This window comes from Copidosoma floridanum, unplaced genomic scaffold (genome assembly GCF_036245765.1).
Source record: "Copidosoma floridanum isolate Cflo_tuat_1 unplaced genomic scaffold, Cflo_Japanese_pri ptg000001l, whole genome shotgun sequence".
NCBI lineage: Eukaryota > Metazoa > Arthropoda > Insecta > Hymenoptera > Encyrtidae > Copidosoma > Copidosoma floridanum.
In genome coordinates, this window is record NW_028321878.1 from 2932294 (window position 1) to 2959899 (window position 27606).

Here is a 27606-nt window from a genome sequence, read left to right on the forward strand (position 1 = left end):
TCTATGGATGTAAGTATGACTATCATTCACAATTTACTTATTTTATCATTGATCTCAAGAAATTTTTACCCCCAAGTGAATTGTAGCATTAGCTGAGCAATGTTGATTCTGCACGAAGGCGACTTTGTTTGTGGTGAATTGTACACCTGGGCAATCCAAGTCCACCCCACACCCTTGCATTGGAAAATAACTATAAACTGGCAGGAAAAAAAAAACTGTCAAAATCCTCTCACTCATACTTGTAAAAAATCCAGCAGCCGTCAAAACTCGAGTGCAAGATAAATGAGGACAGAGCGACACCTTGACAAGGAAATCAAACGACTGCACGTATATAGCACGCCTACGCGAAAAAGGGGTTCCTTCGCAGACGACGGAGGATAATGCATCGAAGAAAAATAGCCAGCCGAAGTGAGAAGCAGACGTAATACTCGAGCACTTGTATATATACGTACATTGCAAAAGCATGAGGGAAGAGAGACGCGTGGAGCGAACTTTCGGCTGCATCGGAGCGCAGCTCAATTAATCACAAGAGAGAGAGAGAGAGGGACTACCGCTCTCTGGTATAATTAATTCGTTTTTCCACGTCGGCTCAAATGAAATTCGAAACTTTGCCCAGAGAGCGCGAGGCGTTTCTCACCGTCAACGTCTCCGACGCCTCTCTCCTTCCGTGCCCACGTCTGCAACCTATACTCCGCGTATCCACGGCTCTTGAGTGGAAGGACGAGAGCTTTGATGCCTTGGCAACGGAATAATCGCGAGAAAAATAATTACCGAGTGCGCGCGTCTGAGGCAATTAAAAATGTATTGCCTTCACTCCTCCTACCTCTGCTCGGGTACGTGCATCTCTTTTCTTAGCGCGGATGGAAAAAAATTTTTACCCTCCGCTCGAGGTGATTCGAAAATCGACAACGCGCTTTTTTACGCTTCCAATCAAATCAATTTTTTTTTCCTCAAAACGAAACAAAAGCTACTTCTTCCCCCCAGGATCCGTTTGTCTCTTTCAGTTTTGAATAAAAGTAGCCAAAGAGAAAAGCCGCGCGAGACGTCCGTTTGGGCAAGCGATTGCCGCGGTATGGACCAACGCCGAATAAAGCTCCAATCGCGCACGAGTGTTAATGGCTCGAATCGGAAAAACGCGCGCAAACACCCTGCCATACCCTCCCTCTTATCCGAAAATGCACGAAATAATGTATCTCTCGCGTGCCCCGAGCGGCTTTTCGCACGCGCCTGACCACATCCGGACTCGTACCACTGAAATCGCATTATTCCGGACCACGGCGTTATTAAATTCACTCCGGGGGAGGGAGGCTCGAGCTCTTAAATTTATTCAAACACCGTAGCCCCCGCGCTAATGGGTCGAGAGCTTGGAAATCAGCCCGGGCCATCGAGAGCCGGCGTGGGAAGGGGCTGGCTATCGTCAAAGGGGAGAGGAGCGCTCGCAGCCGCTTAACGAGGTGCAATTAACGCCGGTATCATTAGCGATCGTCCTGCACCGCAGGACCTGTTGTATGGGCTAGCCCTGTACCTCTATAACGTGCGGTGCGAGGGCGTGTGTGGCCGCGCGCGACGCCTTTTGCACACTCGTTATCGTTTCCGTGGACCGTCCTCCCGTTCCCTGTGATGCGCGCGAAAATTAAAAGAGCCCGAGCTTTTTGTTTGCTCGTTTGTTCGACTGAGGGGTAAGGGTTGTTGTTGTTTTTTTTTTTTTTTTTTTTTTTTTTTCGGGTACGCGAAAAGTGTGGCTCTTCTGTTTATCGCAAAGCGAGCGGAGGACAACAAACAAGCAAACAAAGAATATTCAGGCTCACTGGGACGCGTTGTGAAAAAAAAATCTTCTTTTGACGATGAAAGCACCAGTGCCCGGCTGTTGTTAATTTTGTTCTTACTTTTTGTATCCCCTCTCGCCCTCCTTTATTTTCCAGCGGAGCTCAAACACATCCATATCAGCCCCGATAAGCCGGTAAACAGCGTTTTCTTTCAAAATAAAGTTGAGGTTTTACACTTGCGTGCGCATGGATAGTAAAAATACACGAAATAATTGATAACGATGATTAACCGTCGGAATTATACTCCCTTTTGATTCGAAATGGTGAAAAATGACTACGTTTTGAAATTACAAGTAAAATACAACTGGTACAGTGTTTAGGAATTGCAATACGACATGTATAAGCTCTTTCGTGGAGGAGCTTTTCATTATACTGAGCATTTTAATGGTACCGATGCATTTGATCTTCACATCATACGTGGTGAATTTAATTACGTGAAAATATCATGTTTGATCGTTTTTTTTTTGTTTTTTTTTTTGGAAGGATTTAGCGAGACATTCACTGATTCAAAGTGAAATGTTCACCTATTGCGATATCAAATGGCAAAGTGCTAAACCACCCGCGCCCCTGATTCCCCATGGCCAAACAAAACCGAGTCATCATCCCAATTATTTAACCAGTCTTGTGCACGACAAATAAAACCTTCGAGAGAAATGATTGTCGTCGATCGGCCCTACTTCCTTCCTTCCTTCCTCCCGGTCTTGGATTTTACTCCGAGTGCAAGCGCTGTATCGTAAACAGGTCAGAGTTACAACGGCTACCCGAGGGATGCTGTGAAAACCGACGCGCCCCGGGACTGAATTTTTAAAGGCTTCCTTGCGGTGTACACCCCGATTCCTTTCCTCCGTGCCGTTTTAACGCGAGTTATCCAACTGTTGCCGCTTGTTTGTGGGTATCGCTTCGTAAAAACAGGCTTGCTCGGAATAATCCACACTTGGGAAGCGAACGATTTCTTCGCGCGACCATTAACTCATTTAACGCGCAGATGAACAATTCCACGGGCATTTGACTAAGACCCGCATTCGTCGCGACGGCGCGTTGTACGTACACGAGGAACTCGAGCGTGGATTCCACTAGCAAAGATTTCTCGCGAGTTCCCATATCTGCTCTGCTCTCGATCTTTATCTCCACCCTCGTGCATCGGGAGAAAAATCGGTCGTGATATCTTGGGAGTCAGTCGCGTGGAATTATATTATGTGTACCTATACATCCACGCAAGCAAAACAGGGAAACGATGCCGCATTTTGTCGTACCTGTAGCTTTTAGGAGAAGAGGAGTAAATGAGCGTTGGCTGATCCGCGCGCCCTCGCATCTTTATTTAACGGAGATGAAGATCTTTCGTCTCTTATTCTCTAAAGTGCCATGTGCATTCGTGTCCCTCGCGTCCCGAAGTTGGGAGGAAAACACGAGATTATCTTTCCGTCATTTGCGCGGCTTTTTTTCACGCTTCCAAAACATTCGAAAGGTATTTTTTTTTTTCCCCCTACATCGTACACGTATAAGCGCGTTCGTACATGTGCTTTGTGCACATACGAAACGGCGTTGAATATACACAAGGCTTTTCCCAATGAAATCACGGTTTGGCTTCCAATAACCACAAATTACACTGCAAAGTTCGCCATCGGAGGTATTTTCGTTGTTCCCTTTGCTACAAGCAAAACGTATTTCAAACGATTGCGATATATGTACAAAAAAAAGGTTTTTAATTACGCAATCCAAATATACGAATTCCATGATATGTCGATTATTTACTTTGACTCGAACTATTTCTCGTTGTATCGATGAAATTCCATTCATAAATAAATATATATTTTCTCCTCGTTTGCACCATGTGCCGCAATGGGTTTCAATTTTCCGAAAGACAATAAATATATTTCACGTTTGAAGCGTGTAGTTACAATTTCTTATTTTTATAGAACACATCATGGTGGGCAGCCAAATCTGTGGTGCACCAAGTGGTTAACCAGTTCCATTAAATTAGACAATTTTTAATGGGAAAAATAAATGTAGGAAATCTGTGGAGTAAAAAAACTAAGCTGTCACAGATTCAACACGCTCACAAGTCTATTAAATCTGTGACAGAAATGTTTCACTCTCTACAGGTTTCTTATGCCGATCGTTGACGAAAAACAATAGTTAGTTTAATGGAATAGGTGAAATAGTTTACGAAGCATCGAATTTGGTTTTTCTTAAACAATTTATCAAGACTACTATAGTGCATTTTACAAAAAACAGAAATTTCGATTACACGCTTTAAACGTGTACTTTGACACACTTGGATTTTACGGTGTATGTATCGTGTATACGAGTATTAAAAAAGAGAGCTTTGTGCCGAACCAATGACAATATACGCACCGCGTCGCACAAAGTCGGCGAGGAACAAAACACGGTTTTCATTCACCGATGAAACTTTTGAATCGACTTTTTTTGCGAGCAAAACTAAAAAAAAAAAAAAAAAAAAAAAATGGACACCATTCGGAGCATAATCATGACAGCAGTTATTTTGAAACGGCGAATTTCGTTTGACGCGACAAGGCTGGGCTTTTCTTTTTATCGGCCGCATGTTACTCTAACAAGCGCAAACGCCACTCTTTCCTCGCTAACGAACTCGCATGCCAAAAGTGAGAAGCGTTTTACAACGAGGTCGTACATGTAACGTTTTTCAACCCAAGCTGCAAATGATTTTTTTTTTTTTTTTTTTTTTTTTCAACGAGCCAATATGTTTTAGCAGTGTGCCCATAAATCATACATTTTGTGGGATAATGCTTGCATAATCGCATGATAAAACGATAATATTAATTACACGTAATAAAACGTTGGCAATAAATTTAGTGAGCGTTGTCGCCGAAATCCAATTATAAATGAACAAATAAATGGCTCTCTCTCTCTCTCTAATTTATAGGTGGTTCTTTAATTTTGTGGTCGGTGGCGCTAAATTTTAATCAAGCGTTGAAAACTAACGGGGACACTAAGCAAAATTCATTTGTCCTTGTGAAATATACGTGTCCTTGTACGATTTACGAAAAATAATTTTCACTGGAAAAATGTCCTTGATAGTTTTTTCAAGCTTCTTTTATTTTTTTCAATTTTAGAAAGACATTTTTCAACCCTCTGGGTTTTAAGGACTTTCCCTTGGGTGCAAAGTGGCTGAAGGACCCAAAGTGTTTGCAGCCCTTTTGCACCATCGGGCAAGAAAAGCGTCGTTCGCAACTCGGGGGCAAAATGACACCAACCGTGCCCTTTGGTTTGTATTTTATTCCGTATTTTTCAGACATTTCAGTAAATATTTACTGAAAATTTTACTCAATAGTACTGGAAAAAAAAAACGAAGTTACATCATCAAAATATTTTAAAATCAAACCAAAACGCTCTCGGGTGATTTATTTTAAAACGTTTCAATTACTTGATGATGAAATTCTCGAATCATTTTGAAACGAAAATTGTGTACCTGTAGAAGCACATGGATGTAAATTTGATACGTTTTAACGAGAAGAACAAATATAATGGCCGGACAAAAAAGTAGATTGTACTTATGCAAAATACCAGAATAACAAAAGGGTAACAAATTTTCATTGTAATGCTCACAATCAAATTGTACGCAAGGACGTACACGGTATTTTACTGTTGTATACCAGAATCCGGTGGACCGGGAATACATACAAATGGCACATTACTGCAACGCAAAACAAAAAAAAACAAAAAACATCACGATTGGATAAGCCATCGTAAAGCATACCGATATCAGAGATCTTATCCGGAAGGAAACCTATAGGAACAACCGAGAGTAACCATACGTGTGCGGGGTAGCTCGAAAACAAAACAAAAAAAAAAAAGTACAATAAAACAGGAAGGATATAGTATACAGCAAAATAAAAAAGGGGCCATCGCAGTAGCGCGTGCACGTACCTTGAATTATCGCGCGATCGAGGCGATCCAAATCTTGCGGCTCGAAAAACGACCCAGCGGGGTGACAATATACTCTTGGATGATCCGTTTCCACTGCGCGTATCCTCGATTATAATCTGCTCACTCCTCCTCTGTCGTTAAATTCCATTTAAATGATATACGTACATAACACGGCACACGAGAGCATTACTCCGTAAGGTATGCCATCACACGGTACGGTTGCGTCTCACAATCCACACCACTGAGCAACACCTCCGACGAAACCTCATCATCCAACCGGCGTCCAATCACTCGTCACTCACATAGCAAAATCTCAAGGAGCGCGGAGCCGTTTTTTTTTTTTTTTTTTTTTTTTTTTTCAAGAAAGCACGTAAAAAAAAGAAAAAAAGAAAGAAAGGAAAGAAAAATCGAAAACAGAGCAGAGAAGGAAGTGGGGTGTGCGTGTACCGTAGCCACCAGGATGATCACGAGTGACAATCCAGTAAACTGTCTCGCGGATGCACAAACACGAGAGAAGACGGAGATACGAAAGGAAAGAAGTAGTACAGACAAGGTGGAGGGAGGGGCTGCTCATGCGGCTCGCCGGGATATCGGCGGAGGACTGCCGGGTGGCGAGCGAGCCAGCGGCCCAGCGCGCAACACGCCGACGCATCCGTTCCGCGCGCGCCGTCGGCGGCCTGCACCCAACCCCCCGCTGGCATGCGTGTGCATCTTGCCATCTCGCATCTGGGTGGCAATGATGCCCCAGAATGGCCCGAGGCTGGATCGCGCCCTTGGATACTCGAGCGCACGCGACTTTGAGCGCGAAACTGACCCGTGATTGGCCATGCGGGGTATATACCTATTGGGAACAAAAATCGTTTTTCAGCTGCACATCATTCGAAATGTATACTTATACCCTGCAAGCGAATAAGGATCGTCGAGAGGGTACTTTTCCCACCCAACGGCGGTCCATTTGGAATCCTCTGACTGTGCGGGCTTGAAAAATTGTTACCTTAAAAGAGTCTAGCTCTCGTGTTTCTAGCGAAAAAAAAAAAAAAAGAAAAAAAAAAGAAAAAAAAACAAATAAATAAACAACGCACAGAGGAGTAATTGCACGGGCCGCGCGAGCGTTGCGGTCCACGAGATTCTACCCCACGCGCAGAGGAGGGAGGGAGAGAGGGAGCAGTGAAACGAGTCAGCGTCCGGTCGGGCGCATGCAACCTCGGCACGCGCCCACCCGTAATAAATGTTTCGCCGCCTCGAGACCCCCTGCCCGAACCCCACTTGCTCTGTGTGTACGGCAAGCGCGAGGGTTGGGAAGTATAAGCAAACAAGGGGGGGGTGGGGGTGAGTAAAGGGGAATCCCCGACTCCGAGGATTTACGTCGAAGGGCACGATGGGGGAGAGGGGCAGCGAATTATCGTCCCCCGTAACCGAGCGGGCGTTAACTCCTCACCGTCCTTCCCCCCTCTGCCCCTAGCGGCGTTCCTGGATGAAACCCGCGTCGCTCCATCTACTGCTATTCGAGGCGGTAAAGTATGCGGAATGTCCTTTTGTCTCCTTTTGGTATAAGCCGCGTCCCCTGCCCCTTTGGCGCGCGTCTCTGTTGTACGAGCCCCCCCCAACCCCGTGACTCCCTATTAGGGTCTTCTCGGAGTCCTTAAATTGTTTCAGTATATACACCACACTTCCATCCCTCCGTGTCCCGTGTATATATACATAACGCGCTTTTATCATGCAGTCGGGGAACTTGGAGTATTAAAGTTGCTCGATTACAAAGTAAATTTACTCCATCATAACGTCTCGTTATTGCGGAGCGTGTAGATTGATGGGGGATGATTGATCGTATACACGTTGTTTGAGTAATTTGTCTGACAGAGCCATTCAATGGTGGGGGGGGGGAGGGAAAGAAAATCATGTGCCTCCACGCGCGCGTATAATTATCATGTATGCGTATGTAGGGTATACTCGCATTGTGTCGACACAATGGCCAGGTGTAACAGGGAAGGGCCATGATAATATAGCAGCCTATGGTTCGGGGGTGATTTGCGCATTGTACGCGTCGAGCCAAGCATAGTTGGCAAGAGCCCTTCAACCGATTTAACGAGGTCATATTGCCAATAATTATACCAACCGCCACAATTACCCCTTGACGCTCGGACGTGGAAGCTCTTTCGGCAACTGCATCCCGCACATCCATCCTTGATGAAACATCCGACTGGTCTCTCTTTGTGCCTCCCCCGCGGCTCATTTTCGTAATATCGCTTGGGACGACGATGGTTACGTATGCGCGCTTGGAGTGTATTTTCAGTGTTTCCGAGGAAGCGCAGCTGTTGATTCTTTGTTTTTTTATTTTTTTATTTTTTTTTTCTCTCGCAAGCACCAACAATGCTGTTTTCAGTTTTAATTAATAAACTTTGCCAAACAAGGCGGATTCCGCAAAGTTTCGGATATACAGCTTTGAAATTAGTTGCGCCCTGCACACGTTACTACCGCTACCGCGCTATGAGGACCATTTTGATTACGTTAACGCTTATACAAGTACCCGCTTTTCGTACATTTGATGGTGGAAGGGCATGGCAATTAAAAATTACAAAGATTGTAAATGGAAAACAATGAATTGGGTGGGGATATTTTTGCATCTCGCTTGTTTGACGAAAAGTAGGCGCTCGATCTAAGCTCCTACTGGCCTAATTTATGCAAAGATAATTAAAATCAGTTGCAATATTTACTGCATGAAAAGTATCATCGAACCTTAAAAACAAATGTGAAAGAAAAAATGTAAAATTGACTCTAAAAAGTGCGCAAAACAATGTGAAGACCATCATTATCCGAGTACACAAAATAACCTTGAGCAAAAGAACGAGCGACGCGATCGAGGCACGGAATAAATTATTAGTGTACGGCGGAGAAGGAGTTTATTATCAAGCCAAGCTCCTAATTAGCGTTGTATTAAGCGCGACCTGTACTGTGAGCTTTTTGTTCTTCGGTCGATAATTTGCATTAAATGACAAATCAGTGTTTTTTGCGTGATGTGCATGAAAGAAGGTACGGTCCCGAGGGTTATTAAGCTTATCCCCTGCCGCTCAACATTCCCACCAGAAGTTTCTTGAAAATGTAAAAAAGCTTCGGTAAAAAAAACCTGTTCGTTCATTGGCTGGAGAATAAAAGAACCGCATCACCGTCGCGATGAGTGCAATGACGCGTGAGAATTTCATCGCAACTCGCTGCGCAAAGGGTCATGTTTTTTTTTTACCCGATTCCACTCTGCGCACGAAGAATTTTAATTACTCGACTCGCGGATACCGGCCGATGAGTGAATCTGCGCCATCATACTCGGAATCATCATTAAAATCTAAAAAGTATATGTATACATTGTCCTTTTTTTTGTAAAATTCAACCCATACGAACAAGGCGTTCTTCATCCACCGCGAAACATCTTTGGAAAGCGTAGACTCGTCTGAATCGGTATACCATCGGCATCTAGTTCGTAACTCAAAAACTAATACGAAACGGCATAGTGGGGTGGAGGGTGATAGTTTCCACTCGTGATATAAAATGGACAATGGAGAAAGTGCCGTGCACACTCCGCGTGTTGGAAATTAATTTGTCGCGCCACTTAAAAGCTGACAACGAGTTGAGAGTTCAAATCGGGCTAGTCCTCGACTCTACAACGTATATGCGCGTGTTGTCCGTACGAGTTTTCGCTTTGCCCCGCGACACGCGCGTTTCTTATGAATACTGGGTGCGCGTGTGTGTACAAACAGAAGCATATAGTCGCGGACTCGGCAGGTGCTACGTGTATGGAGTGTAATACGGTAGGTGCGGAGCAAACGACAACAAATTAAGCCGAGCCCCTTGACGAATTCAATTGCCGACCTAACTTTGTTGCGCACCTGCATGTTGGCTGTGCGTGTGTGCGAAATTCGTCCAAATGATTTCAAAGTCCTTCGACTGGCGCTATACACGTGCAAATTTGTCGCGCGGCGCGTCTCGAATTGCCCGAGGTCAATCACGTTTGCTCCCACCCGGAGGAGATTTGACGTGTTTTTTTTTTCCATCTCAATTCTTTTACAAATAAAAAAAAAAAAAAAAACAACCATGTTGCGGGTAATTTCAAAATATTGTTCAATAAGTGACTTTGGAATTTCCTAGATTGCTTTCGCAACTCGGGAAATGTGCGTATCGATCATTTTGTCGGAAGCTTTAACGCTGAGCGCGCGATACATCATCAGTTTCTAAGAGCCTTAAGAGATTAAAAAAAAAGGGAAAAAAAAAAAACGTCCCCGGCTAGCGTGGAATTTTATATATTGCTCGCGCGGGAGCGCGCTGCTCTTAAAATAATTTGACCTTACATTTTCCGCCTTTTTTTTTTTTTTATAAATCATAATAACGTGAATGACCAGCGTAACGCGCCCATTGTAAAACTCTATTGGTTTTTGGCGTAGCGCGCAAAACTTGGGTATTAACGGTATCAACGTTTGATCGCACCAAATACACTCGCCCTCCTAAGTAATGACAAAAGAATTTCCAGCCGTTTCGTGGTATATCAACGATGCACGAGTTAGATGGAAATTCATAGCCGAATGTAGACAGCGCCCTTCGAGTAATCCCAAAAAGGGGGTGTATATGCTTGGCCACGCCCTTGGTTGAGCCTTACGTGTGTGTACTTATACGATTTGGCCGAAAAGGGATGATGGACGACGATTACCTACCCCCATCGTGTAATACTTGCGGTTTTTTTTTTTTTTTTTTTTTTTCGAGCGTCGGCCAAAGGCGAAGGAAAGGAGGGAGCGAGACGCGTAAAAAGGGTCATCCGCAGCGACAGGTTTACGGCAGAAGAGCCTTACGAGCTCTTTCCCTCGTGTTTTCTCGACCCAATTTTTTTTCCTTCCCTTTTTTTTACTCAAATATGATTTTACGGCGCTCGGGAATTCGATACAAGCCGTGTGCTACACGACAACGCGGCGAAAGTAGCGTGCGTAAGAAAAAAAAAAAAAAAAAAAAAAAAAAAAAAACATGTTCAAGAGCATCAGTGTAAATATAATTATGGGCACGTGGGTGGTACCACAGATATTCAAGTTTAATTTCTCCCGACACCGTGGCTTAATGCAAATCAAGTGTCAACTTCATCTGAACGAGGGACACAACTGCACGTATTTCTCGAATGTCCGGAAAATTGAGGAGGTCAGAAAAATAGTTTTAACACAGAGAGGGTCCTCCTTCTGCCGAGACTTTTTTGTTAATCGAGAACCTGCACCCAAAAGGGGGTTTCGTTACTCTGGCGTGGCAATACTCGTCAAAGCGCCGGCCAACAGTAATAACTTGAGGACTTCGGGATGGACAAAAAGAGGAAAGCAAAAATGAGATGAAACGAGACGAAACAAAAGTGCCGAAATAGATTTTGCAAGTAAAAGAGTTACAATGATCAAGTCGAGATAACTAGTCCTTTGAATCACAGGTGCGCATTTAGTCAAAGCACGGAGAGAGAGAGGGAGGGAGGGAGAGGGAAGGGATGAAAAAGAGAGGAGGTCGGATAAACAGGTGGAAGACTCGATCGGCCGAATGAGCGCGGGAGGTGCTGTGCACGGGCAACCCCCTGTTACTCCCCGCTCGACGGTGACAATATAAAACGCGGTGTACGGGAAAGAGCTTACAAGTGATTGCTCTTCCGGTCGAGGCATCAAACTCCGGAGCCGTTAAACCACCTTTTTCTTTTTTTTTTTTTTTTTTCCTCCTGTTCAATATAATTGCCGTGATTTGCAACGACGAGGGAGCTTTTTTATGCGTACCAGCGAAGTGTGTCCACACTCCCGTCGACTGAGTAAGAGAAGCTCCAATGTTGTTTATATACGGTATGTATGTTTTCCTTTGCCGTACAATATATCCAACGGTTGGATTGTACGTAGACAAACGAATCGTGATCTCAAAGTAATTACGCGCATATCGTGTAAAACAGCCGATTTTATTGGAAACGGTATACGGAGTATATGGTTTGCGATCGCTCGTTTTCCCTCGATTTTTTCGCGTGTATACTTGCGCGGGTGCCCGCACGCGATAAAACACTAAAGCCCCGGTTACTTTTTTGGGGGCCACGAGCAAAATATAGGAAAAGAAGAGGAAAAAAAGGGGGTGGGCAGGGGAGGAAAACTGGCGTGGAAAATTTTATAAACGTCACGGCTCGAAAAAGCGCGTCAATCACAGATACCGGTGAGGGGGGGGGGCAGAGTATCTATACACGCTAGTTGACAAGTGCGTTGTTGTATACGCATTGCGGCCGAAATATACACGCGTATAGCAGCAGTGTCGACGCGAGGCGAGAAAAAAAAATCGGCCGCTTAGTCCCTCTGTTGTGGTGCGCCTCCTTATATGTGTAATAAAGTTGCCTTCACCCGTAGTATAGGTATAAAAAAGCTGGCTGTCGGGAATTTCAGCTGCTGCAACGCTGACTGATATGCGCACTCGGATGATTTATGGGGGGCGTACAGGAAGGGAATTTTGGGCGGTTTTTTCTTTTTTTTTATTTGCCTTTGGTTAGATTGGGGAATTTCCAGTGATTTGGCTGAGAAGAAATACGTTTATTTTTTGTTGCTCCGCCGCTCCGATCAAAGATCAGCTTCGATGGGGGTAATGGGGGTGACGTACTCTGTATTTTAAAAATGTCATCGGAATTCGAAAACTTGAGAATAACCGGGTAATAGTCCTCGCACTGAAGCCGGCATGATCGAAGTGATGAAGAGCCAGGGACGTGCGTAGTTCAAAATTGAAATGCACCGAAGAAAATTCTCAAGTAAAGTTTACACTCGTTGTAGCGTGAGCTCGAAAAATCTCATTTTAACGCTGTCGTGGAGCTTTTCTGTTTAATATTTTAATGGCAGGCAAAAGGAAACGAAACAAAAACAAAAAAGAAGAATCAAGTCAGCCCCGTGCATATTTATACGACGAGCGTCTTATGCACGGCAAGCGGAAAGCTCGTAAAAACTTAAGGGAGATAAATGTCGTTTGGAGTACAAGAGAAAAAAAAAAAAAAAAGAAAAAAAAAAAAAAAACAGTGTAGTCGAGCTTGCAGAAAAATAAAGGTGCTCGCTCGTATACAGATACTTAGGTGTACGTGCAGTCACGGTGGAATTTCATGCCCAAAAGTAGTACACAAAAACTGGTAAAAAAAAAAGGTGGGCAACGTTAAAGGGCGAAGACTCTTAAGACGGGCAATATTTAAAGACGACTTAGGAGAAGATTCAGAGCGCAGAGTCATGGCGATGGCCACTCGCGTAGCTGATTTGGGGCTTAAACCCTCGACTCTCCTCTACAGGTATATGCATATGGACTTTAGTAAAGCGCTTCTTTCCCCCCCTCCCTTCCTCCTTTTTTTGTAGTGCAAAATCTCGACCGTGTATAATTACATACATTGATGATGGACATGAAAAGTTGCCCAGATAATTTTGTAGACGAGCAAAGCCGTAGTGGGAGAAAGAAGGCGGGGGTGCGTTACATGGCCTTTGATTTTGATGTTGTTGCAGGGGTATCGACACTCACCTATATAATGGACTTAAGCGGCATCGAATATTGGAACGCAAACAGAAAATTTGGGACGAGAAACGTTGCCAAACATAGAAACTCTAATGGTACTTGATGTACAATACAGCTCGCAAAACTCCAGTAGGTACCTAATTGTCAATGTAACAAAGTGACCATTAAACCGGCGCGCCACAATAATTTTCCTAATTACAATTAAAAGGGCACCCTCTCCGTGCATTGTATTGGTCTCTTAAAACACTTTGGCCGCTCCACATGATTTAACTTTGTACGCGCGCACAGAGTCTTTTTCGCGGGAAAAAAAAAAAAAAAAAAAAAAAAAAAAAAAAAAAAAGAACCCTCGTCGAAATTAACAACAGCCCGGTTGATTTAAGAGCAGCAAACGTAAAAGGCACATCATCGTAAAGAGGGCCAAGCCCGCAGAGGGAGAGAGCGAACAAAAAAAAAGGGGTGGAAAGTTTGTGCGGGGGTGGAGGGGGTGAGCAAAAGCGACCGAAACATCAAACGAAATTACACACCTACAGACTCTCTACCCGTGCATAGCATCCACTCTTGTATTGTTCTGGGTGCTATGGGAGAGCTAAGGCCACCTGAAATAAGAGCAAATACAGATATATATAGGTACCAGGGAGGGACAAGACAAAAGAAGGAAAACTCCCGAGAGCTTGGTAAAATCTTTGTTTGCGCCGAAAGAAGGGAGGGGGGGGGCTCTTACAGATGAGCGTGCGAAGACGAGAGAGAAAGAGAGAGAGAGAGAAACACCAGTCCGTTTAATTAGCGGATAAATTAAATGCCCGCCGGTGGAACTGGATGGGAGTCCCCGACAATGCCGCGCGGCCGGCCGGCTGCGCAATTAGGGGGTATTATAAATTAATTATAACGGCGGTACGACCACGCGGCGGCGCCAACCTAGTTTCACTGGGAGGGGATTCAATCTCGGAATGAGCGGAATGGCCTGACAGTGGTGCATGGCAGCGAAACGCATGCCAAACAACAACTTGGCCCTGCGACCAACCAACCAAGTAACCCTCGCTACTGCCACTGTTACATGTGTATAATATTAAACTGATGAAAGAAAATAAATAAATAAAAATAAACAGTTTTGTCGTGGGTGTCGAGAGAAGAGTGTTTTCGATGACGAAGCAATGAACATTTGTCTCGTTTTTTTCTCATTTTCTTGCTTCACCGGGGGGATAAACTGATTGCGATTGTTCCAACAGTACTCGAGGAAGAAATAAAAAATCAAACGGGGTTGTTGAGTATACATCCAAAAGCTAATGAATCGAAATCACAGTCAATCAAACAGGGAATTTAATCACCAACTCGGATGAATCGTTACAAAAATCACTCGAGTATCGCATGTGCCGATCTAAATCGACAACTTAATCAAAATTCATCCACACTCGAAGGATTATTCGTTTCAATACATAATATCGACTGTAGTCAATCATCCAGAGCCCGAACAGCGCGCGAACCATCGAAACATCGATTAAAAATCCGCACTTGTGTACGGCTTGAAAAAAAATTTAAAAAAAAAAAAGAATACGTGAAAAATTTTCAGCGATCGATTAATCAATTCAATCAATTTACCGTAAAAAGGAGTTGATTCCACGAGTTCGGGTGTACGGATTCGCCTCGTTTAAGCAGCCCACAGAAACGACCCTATGGTGGTATACGTATACGTGATGTTGTGTGTATATTCGCACCTGTTGATAGAGGACACCGACACGGCATGTTGTTACGACTATACAATATACACCCAGATAGCCCCGATGGTTTGCGAATGTGCGGGTGTGCACGCGCAGAGGAGAATCAACACTCAAGATCGCCAAAGCGAGCCAAAGGGGGAGGCACACAACAACCCACCGTATATAGATATGACCCGTTTGTCGCGGTCTAACTGTATAGGTGTAACAATCGACCGCCAAATATGCAGGTGATACGTATACACCGGTGATACCGGTGATAAAGGACCATCAGGCAAGTTCCGAGCTCGAGTAATGATACACATGTAATACCGTAAAATGTGGGCACAAATCGTGGGTCCTATGCTCAACATGGACCAAAGTTATTAAACACTTTTGTGGTGTTTAATACGTGGGTGTACCCACACATGGATGTGAATTTTGTTGTTTGATGTACGTTAGGAGACGCTAGCGATATCGAGCGATGGATCGATCGACACTCACTTCAAGAACGAAAGAAGAGAGACTTGTATAAATAGCCCCATACACTCGTTACTGTGGATGTCACTTGTGGGCGATGTATAGAGGGGGACCGATGATTTGTTCCCGATGGATCATATACCTGCATGGGGGGGGGGAGAGCGGCCGAGAATTTAATCGTATCCTGCACGTGCGCGCTCACGCGGGGCTGTAAATTTCGCGAGCGCGGCGTTAATAACCAGTAGCAGTATTCACCTGTCGAAGGACTCTTGTCGTCGAGCTGTTGTGGTGTCGTGCCACGTACCTGTATATATATATACATGTGTGGGGAGATGGAACCGATATTATGTCGTGCACGATACACGGTCCCCGAGCGTCGAAGCTTGACCAAAGGATTTATATGTGTATACGTACGGCTACCGTTGCTTGTTACTCGCGTGTTACAGGTGTACTTTTGCCTAATACGCTGTACGTTATATACATAATCAGCCGGACGAGCTTGAAATTGCCGATTAATTTCAAGATGGGGATCAAACATTTTTGATGGCTGGATTTTCATTAACAATGACTGTTGCACTGTTCAAAACTGTCCATACTAGGACGATGTTTCTCAATAACAGCCACTCCGTCCGGGATGTAGGTCTTTAGAAGGGAAAAAAAGGAGTCCTCCCTTGCTCAGTCCTTTATCCGATTTTACGCTTTGGGTACTCATATTCATCGTTACGCCAACGATCCTTGTAAACGCCTTTTGTCCGACCGTATGACGATATCGAGTTTCCACTTGTTTTTTGAGCAATCATATATACCTCCACCGCTCGAATTCCTGTGGAAAATAAATATTCTTAGGGTTTTTTTTTCTCCTCCTATTGACCTTCCAAACCGCAACAACTCGACTGGTTTCTATTTATCTGTGGATTTGTATCCTTTGATCCGTGCAAAACTGCGGCACCCGATGGACATACCTACACGTGAGATCCGATTGCGTATACGAACCTGATAGGCATATAATTATAGGTCTACATATCTTACAAATTGCGCTCTGTTACCCGGGGATCGTTAGCAATAAGCGCGGAGAGTCGAGGGCCGAGGCAAAGTCCACTCGGGTATATTAAGCGCGTTGCGGGAGTAAAATTAATCCATTCCCTTGTAGCATCAACGGCGGTGCAACGAATCTGCGCGTTGCGTCTCAATTGGCGTACTCATACTTGGTACGTATTGTGTACCATACGAGGGGTTTGTTGAAAATTCCTCGCATCGGAGCAGATTCGCGGACTTGTTTCCAGCGGAGGCTTCGACTGCTGCAGAAAGAGCAAAGTTTGCGGTCAATTACAACGCGTGGCCATTGTCAAAAACAGAGTGCGAAAGAAGAAAGAAAAGAATTTGGGCCCAGTTTTGTGACGAAACACATGAACCTCGGTCTATTCTCGCATATATACGTGCCTTCGATAAGAACACCAAGTCCAGCCTTTCTCGATTAAAAATTCTCAAAAACGACAAATGAATGTTCATCCTCCTTTTTTTATGATTGACCGCGCGGCTTCGCTTCCGTAGCGTACCATTTTAATGTGACACCGATACATCGTGTATACACGTAAGAGCGTAATATACGTAAACAGAGTATAATATAAAAAGTTTCATCACCATCAGACTTTTATTGGAGTCTTGAGGTATACTTTCACGACCCCAGAAACTTGGGTGGCGTAGATCCATCATCAATCATTCTCTCGCGAGCGTATATACCCCGCCAAATGGTTCGGAGGAGCAAGGAGCCAAGGAATCACGTGGAATCTCTTTTGGGCGCGTTGTTTCGTGCTCAATGTACGTGTTATCGATAAGAAAAGAAAAAAAATTTAGATGGCCAAAGAGGAGGGGCCAAAAAAAGACTCTTGAGTATGACTGATTGACCAATATATTTATCGTTTTTTGTCAAAGGGAAATCCATAACACTTATTAGATTGACCAATAACTCTGTTGGCGTGTAAAGGAATTTTTAATGGAACAAAATTCGTAGAACCAGCATGAAAAATATTCAACAACGAAAATAAAGGCTAAGGATTTTCGATTGTTCATTAATTTTTTCTACCGAATTCGACCAGGTTACGGGAAATTTTTAAAAACGCATCTATAAACTTGAAAGATCAAAATTAAAATAAGAAAACATGTTATATTAAGCAAATCAAAAATTTTTGCCAACGCAACAATAAAAGGCTTGTATTTATCGCACGAAAAAAAATTATAGTAATTTAAGTTATTGTCCTGCGATAAAGGCTGTTTTAGTAAAAGAAACGTATACACCTTTATATTTATACGTTAGGTGGTGGAATGATAAAAAAAAAGGTTTTTCTCTACTAAGCACGCGAGTAAGCACGTATTGCGCACTTGTTTTATTTGTTTTCATTATTTTCTACTTACTTCAATCATCCTCTTATCTTCCTTTTATCTACCATTAATATTAGATGCGCGTAAAAAAAAACATATTTCCAAACGTGAATGTAGCTAATGAGCAGCGGAGCTGATTTCAGGTTTGAAAGCTTTCAAGCCACTGAAAAATTAAATAAGACTAATAACGGAACATTTAAAAAATCCCATCTTAATTTAAATTTATTAAGAAATATTTATATAATATATTCTCAACGGTTATGTACATACTTTTATACCGTAGGTATAGCTTGAAAATTACTACCAAAAAAATATAAACGAATTATTCAATAAATCATAACGTTACCGATAAAAATAATTTAAATTACTTATTAGCGATTTATCAAAATCACAAGTCAATTTTCTGAAGTTTATTAAATTTAGAGTATCAAATGTTAATGCGATATCATTACATTTAACACTTTTAATACAATACAAGGACTACAGATCTACTTTTACAATGGAGTAGACGCGGCTTTTTTTCAACAAATGTAATTGATATTTTTTTTTTTTTTTTTTTTTATTACCGATCATTGATGTCCACAACAGGGCAAAATGAGACAAAAAAGAATAAAACGATATGCCCGCTTGTGCATTGATGTTATTATTTCACAATGATATTTATCATATAAGTAATCATAGTAATAATTATAATATTAATAATAATGGTGTTTCTACAGTGTCGTTGATGAGACGTTCGGGCCCACAATGTAGTGTATGAGAGTATGTAACATGTATTTGTATACAAATTTTTTTCTTTCAAGGCGAGAAACAGAACGGGCGGCATCGCGCAAAATCGTTCTTCATCGACGCTTTATACAAATTATCCTTATATTATACAACTCCCATAGATTCGCACTTTGGCGCGAGGCCGCTCTTTAACTTCTGTTTCGTCACCCCTTTGTATGGTGACCCTTTTTTTCCACAGCTGCAACAGTTATAGATTATCGAAAAAAGCATACAAAAGAACAATAGTAGACGCCGATGATAATAATATTAATAATAATAATAGTAATAATGTGTGTGTATGTGTGTTTTATGCAAGTGTTTATGTGCGTTTTTGTTCAAGACAAGAGTACACATTGTAGTGTCAATCGCATTTTTCTCGCCAACTTTTTCGCCCTCGCTTCGTCCTTACAAATAAAGAAAATTTACAATCACATCAATTAGACTGCTCGTACTCGTATTACATGAGTATACGCACTCACACTATGTCTTGGGTTTTGAACAACGATTGTTCAACAACCTATCATCTCGTGGTTAAAAATTTTTGCCACTTATGGAATTTTACACAGGCTATCGACGCCACTGTCGAAAAGCCTCCCCTCAAAGCTTTAAATAATCATCATTTTTGTTTTTTTTTTTGCACGGGTAATTGGCGTTGCTCGGAACCCAAATTTGCATACTTGTTCACGTGGAACTGTTTTAGCGCTGAAGGGATGAAAATAAGTACACGGCAAGCATATGCATACGTATAAAAGTATAACGATCGAGGAATAAAGCGCTGTTACTCCTTAAAGGCAACACTTGTCATGTTTTTTTTTCATCCCTTCGATGCTACATTGTTTAGTGGAACGAGCCTACAATAACATTCAAACTCATGGCTCGTTATCAGAGCGATGCGACGGAGAGAAGGGATAAGAGACACGCCGTGCTACAAGTGTCCGCGTACAACTTTCGTTGTTTTTTTTCATTCCATCGAGTTCTTGAATTTTTTTTCTCGTTGTCTCCATCCGACTCTTGTTTACTTTACATTGCTCATCATATCGATAAAAACACTTTTTATCTTTTGCACGTGACGATGTTGCGTAGAAATGAGTTTCGATTCGTAAGTATTATTTGTTCATTCACAAACAACCGCCAACAACTTATCGTGGAAAGAAAAAAAAAAATTGTTTTCTACCATCTTTTTCTTTAGTCATCTGGCTTGCACTATGTAGTTTTTTTTTTTTTTTTTTTTTTTTTCAGTCTTCGCATCGTTACGATTACGCGTACAAAGAATCGAAGAAAAATACAGAAACGTTTTGTAATAAATATTTCAATTTGAGGTCTTTGTCAAGGTGTGTAACTGCTCTCTACTTTTTTTTTCGAGGACGGTTGCGACAAGAGTGGCCACTTATTTTTGGCAAACTTTTTCCTTATTTGTGCTATCGTAGTTTTAGAAATATGAATTGTCGGCGCTCAGTAAGAAAATGTTCTTGAGAAATGTTTTTGTTTGTTTTATTTTTTAAGAAATAGTTTTAACTGATGGATGAAGAAAAAAAAGTATTTAATCCACAATTCATTTACGTATAACTACATTCATTCAAGTATACTATAACACTTAAATTTCCTCATCTTCTTGACATTCGTAAAACTGGAGGAAATTCTTTGAAAGTACGCAATTCTGATACAAAACGCGCTTAGTTTTATTTACTAGAATAAATATGTGATAAGTTACCATAATTACATTTTACACATATTTTTTAGACTAAAACGAATATAACATACGTCGTTTATATTCTTACGAAAAAAAACCAGTTTTGTTGGAGCTATGATATTTTTCATAAAAACATTTGTTTGTAATAAGTACTAATCAGCAAAAATGTATGCATAAACTTCCTTCTCTGATTATTTTAAATATTTAAAAAATTTAAAGCAGAATCCTGCTCGAAAGTTATTTAGAGTCCACCCTTGTCATTAGTCCGTAACTTTTTTTTTTTTTTTTTTTTTTAATCAATTTTTTTTTACTTTTATAAGACATTATACTTGAACGTACAATGTACTGACAAATTTTTCGTACAAAAAATAATGATTGTATTAAGTCAGAGATAGTTACTAAAAATTTATGAGATTCGATATGCTTTGCCCTTTGCAAATGATTTTTTTCATCACATTCATACTGTGCGTAAAAAGGACGATCCAATCATTCTTTTTTTTTTACACCTGATTTTTACATTGTAATCATTATTTTCAAGTACAAAAAGCTAAAATTTCGACATTTACACAAAAAAAAAAAAAAAAAAAAAAAAAAGAACCTACAAAATAATAAATAAGCAAAATTCATAAAATTAAATGAGACATTAACTTTTATTTTCGATTTTTACGAGTTGGATAATAAAATATTATGGGTTCAACAATACAGTAATCTTATAATTTATATTTCCAAGATATCGTGATTTATTACAATAGAAAAGTGTGTATTTAAGGTAAAATTACTTAATGCACAAAAAATCTATAAAACCTTTTTTCACGATCCGGCATGCTTGGTTTATTAGATAAATGATGCAAGATGGCTCTATCCACATACATAAACTCTTACTGACTACATCTATATTGACATTGGAATTCGTTTTTTAATTTTTACGGTAATTATTCACAGTAACAAGCCAATTTTTATTTAAAAAAAAATTTTTTTTCAAATTTTTCAATTGTAACAGACCGAAAAAGTGCAAATGAGGAGATTAGGAGTTGGACTTTTTATCTACAAACTAGATATGGTTAGGGCTATGTATAAATATAATATTGCACTATGCTGTACATTAGACGTTAATGTTTTTTTTTAAATCACGTGGTGATCACGTGGTGATTTTAAATTGTGGTGATCAAATGAATCGCGTAATACTAAAATTGTGCTGTTTTAAAAGAAATAACATCATCTGTTTAAAAAACAGATAATAACTGTACAACAAGGTTCACGTAGTCATGACCAATATAAAAGAATTTTTTTTAAAATCAATTTTTATAACTTCATTTTTAATAACCATTAAAACGGGTGAATTGTCCGAAAAGCATTTAATCTTGCAAAGAAAGTATTGATGTACGAATTTTCGTGTGATGAAAAAAAATTCAAAATTTTTTTTTTCAACTCTTAATTTCAAAACAAAAATTTTAGCAATTTTGAAAATACCTTAAAGAGTTTACTTTGTGATATTTTGTCAAATATACATTTGCAACAACAAAAAGCAATAACATCTATCCATGTCAAAAGTTGTATCAGAAGAATACATGTGTAAAGATATAATTGAAATTGAATCATTAATTTTGATACATCATGGTAATATTTAAATTTGCGAAAATAAGAGACATGATGTAACGGTGTATTGAAAGTAATTAATTAAAATTATTTGCCTTTTAGCTACAAAAATGTTTTAATACGGCATCAAGGTTTTGGTTCATATAGCAGTTACATGCTAAAATTTTGAAATAAAATAAAGATAAAAATATTCAATTAAAATAAAAAATTGTATATTTTTGTGAAAAAGGAAGCACATTAGCATACATATATATAATGTTTTGTTTTTTCATACTTTTTACATGTTCAATAAATCAATTGAATGTTCAAATACTACTTTCACTATTAATGAATAACGACAGGGCACATTAGAATAGAACTAAAAAACAAATAATAAAGTTTTAATTAACGTAAAACTTTTAACCTAACGGAGACCTCTAGCACGAACTCTACTTAGCCGCTGTACTATTATTTATCTCAGGAAAACTGAGTAAACATGAATGAACAAAATCCAATACATCACTTGTTTTGCGCGAAAACCCTTTCATAATCAAGGAATTTTACATACAAATCTTATGTTTTAAGTTACCTAATTAATGTTGTGTTTGTGTGTATCAAATTATTTATCGTAACTATTACTTACTCGGCACATTACCGAATGAAAGTCTTATATGTAAGCACGCGTTAATATTGTCGATCCCTTGCACTCTCATTTATCTAACCATCTTCTTTAGGAGGAGTGAACCAGCCTGCAAAAAAATTTTTATTCTTTCTCATTCACTGACAAAACAAATAACAAACAATAGTACATAAATTGATACTTTTTTTCATCAGAATTATGGACAAACTCAATGGGGAATGATTTTTGGTAAATAATGAAAGAAAACAATAAAAACACAACAAAAACCCACACAATACTATCTATACAAGGTATTTGAAGAATTTTTGGAAGTTAAACAAAATGCAAGTTCATTAACAACATTAGAGTAGTACAAAGTCAGTGGATGAAGTGGCAACGATAAGATTAAAAAAAAAAAAAAAATCAAACTTACCATTCTTTTCATGAATCTGAACAAGCGACTTGAATGATTGTTGCGCTCTAGCAAGACTGTATTGCCCTTGTCCAGTGCAGACTTTGCTACTACCACCAGTTGGTTGAAATTGTATACGGGCCTTTCCCTTGACCAAAGTCGCAGAAATCTGCATTATCACTGCTTCTACCGTATAGGCCGAACTCCAACCCTGCTTAGTTAATAATTCCATACATATGGCTCCACCAATTAACACGTAACCACCAGATATCATGGGATAAACTACTCGCACAAAAGGTGGCTCAAACGGGTATGTTTCCTGCAAAGATAAAATAAATTTTTGTATAGTTTTGCAAAAGCATGTCATAAATTGTTCAATACAATTTGTTACTCTTACTTTGAACAACATGTTCAAAAGTATACTGTCTTTGCCTTCTTTTTCTTTTAAAAGTACTAAATCGTTGTGTAGAGGGGAATCAGGATCCACACATTTTAGCCTAACGTTCCATTCATACAGACTATCATTAACCAGTTCTATGCTGTATATTCCTGAAAATAGAGTAACATCATTAGTTCGTTAAATATAAGTTGTAAAATGAACATTTATTTTTAAAAAAAGCTTGATTTGAAATTTTTACCTTTTTTAAAGCTATCACTCCTATATATGTCACGAAGTTCTTTCATAAGTCTATCAGTAGCCTGTACACTTCCAGAGACTGAACCTTTCAAATAATCTTGTCTTTGATTTTGTCTCAACCTTTCTAATGTGGCAAGATGTTCTAAAGCCATTTCATCACTCTACAATTAAATTAGTTTCATTATTTTTTAAATTTTATTTACCTTTGAAATAAAAGCATCACAAAATAATAATTGTACCTTATTTTTAGCGCTTGCATCACCTTCATCCATTTCTAGATGAAGATCTTCTTCAGCTTCACTTTCATCATCTTCATCAAGATCATCAGCATCATCTGATTCCATTCTCTGAGCAACAGCATTAGCCGAAGCATTTAGTCGTACTGGATCAAAGGCTGTTCTAAGGCGGTCCACATCTGGTGGTTCAGGTAAGGAATGCAGGCGACATAGTTCTTTCAAAAGAATTCCTACTTGATTTATTACGTGGTTATCTAGACCAGTAGTATTACTTAATATTTGAACTGCGTTTGTAACGCTTGTTTCTTCTGACTCTGCAAACCATACTGGTGGTGTTGAAGGATAAGTTTCCTAAAATCAAAAAGTAGGTGTTTTTCTAAGATTACCTAAAGAATTGATTGAATCCTATCATCTAATCTTTAGTATATGTTGATCTAATTTAGTATAGGTAGATAGATTGTGACTAGCAAAGCATTGTTTTAAAAACTACACATGTGTACAATGTTACATTGTGTATCAAAAATTTTGTTGCAGTCAATACTAATATCTCGTGAATAATTAGAATTTATGATACGCTAATGTGTGTGCCTCTATATATGTATAAATATTAAGTACAACAGCATACATTTAAAGAAAAAAACTAATTCAGTGAATTACAATTATTGGACTATCAACTAAATTTGAGTAATTGAAAACGAGAGCTAATCATCATTTTCATGAGCTTTAATTTGTTTCAATTGTTGCATTAACTCAACAAATATCAATTTTTATTTCTGCATACTGGAAACTATTTAATTAATGAAATGGACTAATGAAAAAATTCCATTTGGCCAACTTTTTAGGTGCTCAAGAAGAAGAATCAACGTGTTGGTTTTGTTGACTGGTACCTACGATTATATTACATATTATTTGAACAAAATTTCAAACATTCTGAATGACATAATGGAATGATTCTTTAATGGATTTTTTAGAAAGATGATTTATGGCTAATTGAGCATATAATATTTGTTAATACTTTGATAAACGCAATTTTTATTTTTAAAAAAGGGGGAGGCGTAAAAAAATGTTTATCAACGCATGCACTTATTGCATTGAATGTAAATAAACGAACATATATTTGCTGACATCCCAAAAATTAAGTAATACAAAAATCAATGAACAAAATAATTACACTACATCCCCCAAAGACGTAGTTTTTCTAGACCCATGAACTCCTTCTCCCCAGCTCTAAAATTCAATATTATTATATCAGGATTCACCTCGAGCCTCTACCCAACTAAGGGCCTTACCCTCTAATCTCGGTATGCATCGACCTCTGCTGCCACCCCCCCCCCGCAGACGTATACACATTCGCACAGAGGGAGGATATCCACCCCTACATTTGCTCTACTCTCCACAGCTTTTCGTATACTTGCCACCCCCATCGATTTTGAACTCCGTGAAAATCTACATCATGCAAGTATGTTCTCGCAACTTCCGCGACATCGAACCTAACACTCATCTATTTGTTAGCACACCCTCTGTTATTCTGCATTTTCTAATATAAGATAAACGATGATCTACAGTAGCACGCAACTCTTTGTCTGGCGAAACGAAAGAGAGGAAGAAAATGACACCATCCTGAGCCAAACATCCGGAGAAGACGAAGCAACGGCGACGAGAACAAGTTAAACCAATCCGGAACTATAAAACTAGAATGTAGGAAGAGATAAAAGAGGGCTGGCTGCAGGATCATGTGTATTGTGACCACATGTTTGGTCACCAGAAGATTCCTGCTGCAAGCCATCAGCAACCAGGAGAAAAAAAGAGTGGCAGCGAATAATCGACGGTCCTCTTTCGCCGGTTTCGTTGAACAAAGGCCCACATAGCATGCATGGCTTTCAGTTTTTCTTTCTCTCTCTCTCTCTTTCTGTCCTTTGCTCTGCGCCCCCGCGCCCTCACTTCACTCTCCCACGCTCCCACACGGGGCCGCTTAGCGAAAGCCGATGCTGTGACTCTCGGCTTCTTCTCCTCTTCCTCTCTTCGGCCTGCAAAAGTGTCATCTACGAGGCTTCTTCTTTTCATTCTTCTCGCGGACTATCCATATGATAAACATAAACAAATGTGCACGAATAAACGCATGAGTACTCCGCTTTGCATGTGCATACCAAGTTTACTGAAGCTCTGTTGTACTTGTGAATATTATATTAATTATATGCACAAAAAGGTACCTCGACTACATGAACACGATTACCTATAAATTCACGAATGGGTTATGTACATGTATGTGTATTATGTGATTGTACATACCTACAGAAAGAATGTGGCAAACAAATAAAATTTATAATTAATTGCACAGGTTATTACTCACTGTTATATTGGCATGTATTTCGTATTTCTTGCCATTCTTGCCGACGAACCTGCAGCTGAGCTCGTCGACGCTCGCCGACATTATCTGGAAGCGCTCATGGCTCTTGGGAAAGACGGATTCGAGGGTTTTGATTTCTTGCTTGAGGGTGTTCAGGCAAGCCATTTCCTTTCCCACTCACGGCTCACGGTGCGACACTCTCTTACACAGAATCGTGCGCGCACACACACGCGCGCGCGCGCACAAACACATACAAACACTGACCACCCTGTCTAACTCTTTTGCTCCAGTCGACGACGACGATGAAAGTTGTGGTCGGACGCAGATGTAGTCGTTTGTCTACGCCTCTACCCTGATGCTGATACTATTTACGGATACATTGCCACGAGCGCTCCACGCAGCTCAGCTGCTAACCCTCCCTTCGGAGTCCTTTTCTTCTTTTCTTTAGGGTGCAGCCTAGCAGTATTGTGCGAGGTTAAGTATTAGGTATGCCTTCTCCTCATCAACCAAGCACTTCCGGGGCTGTGCAGGAGTGTTCTGCCGGTCTACGGCGAACAAGAGAAGGTAGAGACTAGAGAGGCTGCACGTATGAAGAGAGAGAGAAAGAAAAGCTATAGAGTGCTGGAGACTGCACCACCACCACCACCACTGTACCTACTCTTCGCCGACGAGACGAGTTTTAACGACTTTACGACTCTCTTGAGACTATAACTATACCCACTATATTTCTGGTGAGCAGACTGCAGAGTGTGCACTTTGTATACAAAAGTGCATATATTATGAACAATGTAAAATTATGTGTCCACATCATTTAAAGCGCACTACACTGAGGATCAAGTTGCAGGACTATTTATCTCTTTTAAGTTTTGACGAGTATAGATGCACTGAAACTACCGAATGGTACTGAAAAAACTACAGTACTCCATATGGGGTTACCTCACTGCTGGACCTACCGTACCTATTGGTCAAGTATAGGTATATATTATATTCAAGCTGCACTGAGCACGGCAGTAGCACTTTGCAGTTAACACCTTGCTATTGAGTTGCGAGATTTGTGAATTGGCGAATTGCGGAATTGCAGTCAATCCGCGGTCCAGACATCCAGTCAACAATACTAAGGTGCCTGTTATATATCGGTACAGCAAAGTCCTTACAATCAGTACGCCGGCCGGACGACTGTCATACAAATAAACATTTTTCGTACTGATATCGTGTAGATGCAGAGCAATCGATAACATACCTCCATCGCTAAGGTGTCTTTCAGTTATCAGCTGTCAAAAACGGTATTAGTGGTCGAAATGACATCAATTCCATGGAAATTAGATATAAAATTCTCGTCCATGTACGATATCAGTAAAAAAAGTATTTTTCGGGACAGACAGAGTAGAATGAGACACAGCATGCATAGCCCACCTTATGTATTTATTACACCATATGACAGCATGAACCGTGTCAGTCTGTCATCCACGTACGATGCTGTGTCTCTTTCTACTCGTATACTTCAGTCTTCAGTACATACATAAAAATG

At 40.4% G+C, this 27606-nt stretch overlaps 2 protein-coding genes across 2 annotated transcripts in view; both read right to left on the reverse strand.

Moving 5' to 3' along the window:
* The window catches only part of LOC106640377 (defective proboscis extension response 14), a 143883-nt gene extending 137808 nt beyond the window's left edge, over window positions 1-6075 (reverse strand). Inside the window, exon 1 of the mRNA XM_014354400.2 lies at window positions 5733-6075. The gene's annotated coding sequence lies outside the window, so the exon portion shown is untranslated. The remainder of the gene's footprint in view (window positions 1-5732) is intronic.
* A 12346-nt stretch (window positions 6076-18421) lies between these two features.
* LOC106640386 (ubiquitin-conjugating enzyme E2 Q2) lies at window positions 18422-27227 on the reverse strand. The gene is made up of 6 exons (XM_014354410.2): window positions 26082-27227; window positions 23735-24082; window positions 23497-23656; window positions 23256-23407; window positions 22880-23177; window positions 18422-22576 (listed from the first exon to the last, which is right to left on the reverse strand). The coding sequence occupies exons 1-6, from the start codon at window positions 26241-26243 to the stop codon at window positions 22545-22547; spliced, it is 1152 nt and encodes a 383-aa protein (XP_014209896.1). The 5' UTR covers window positions 26244-27227; the 3' UTR covers window positions 18422-22544.
* Window positions 27228-27606: the final 379 nt, after the last annotated feature.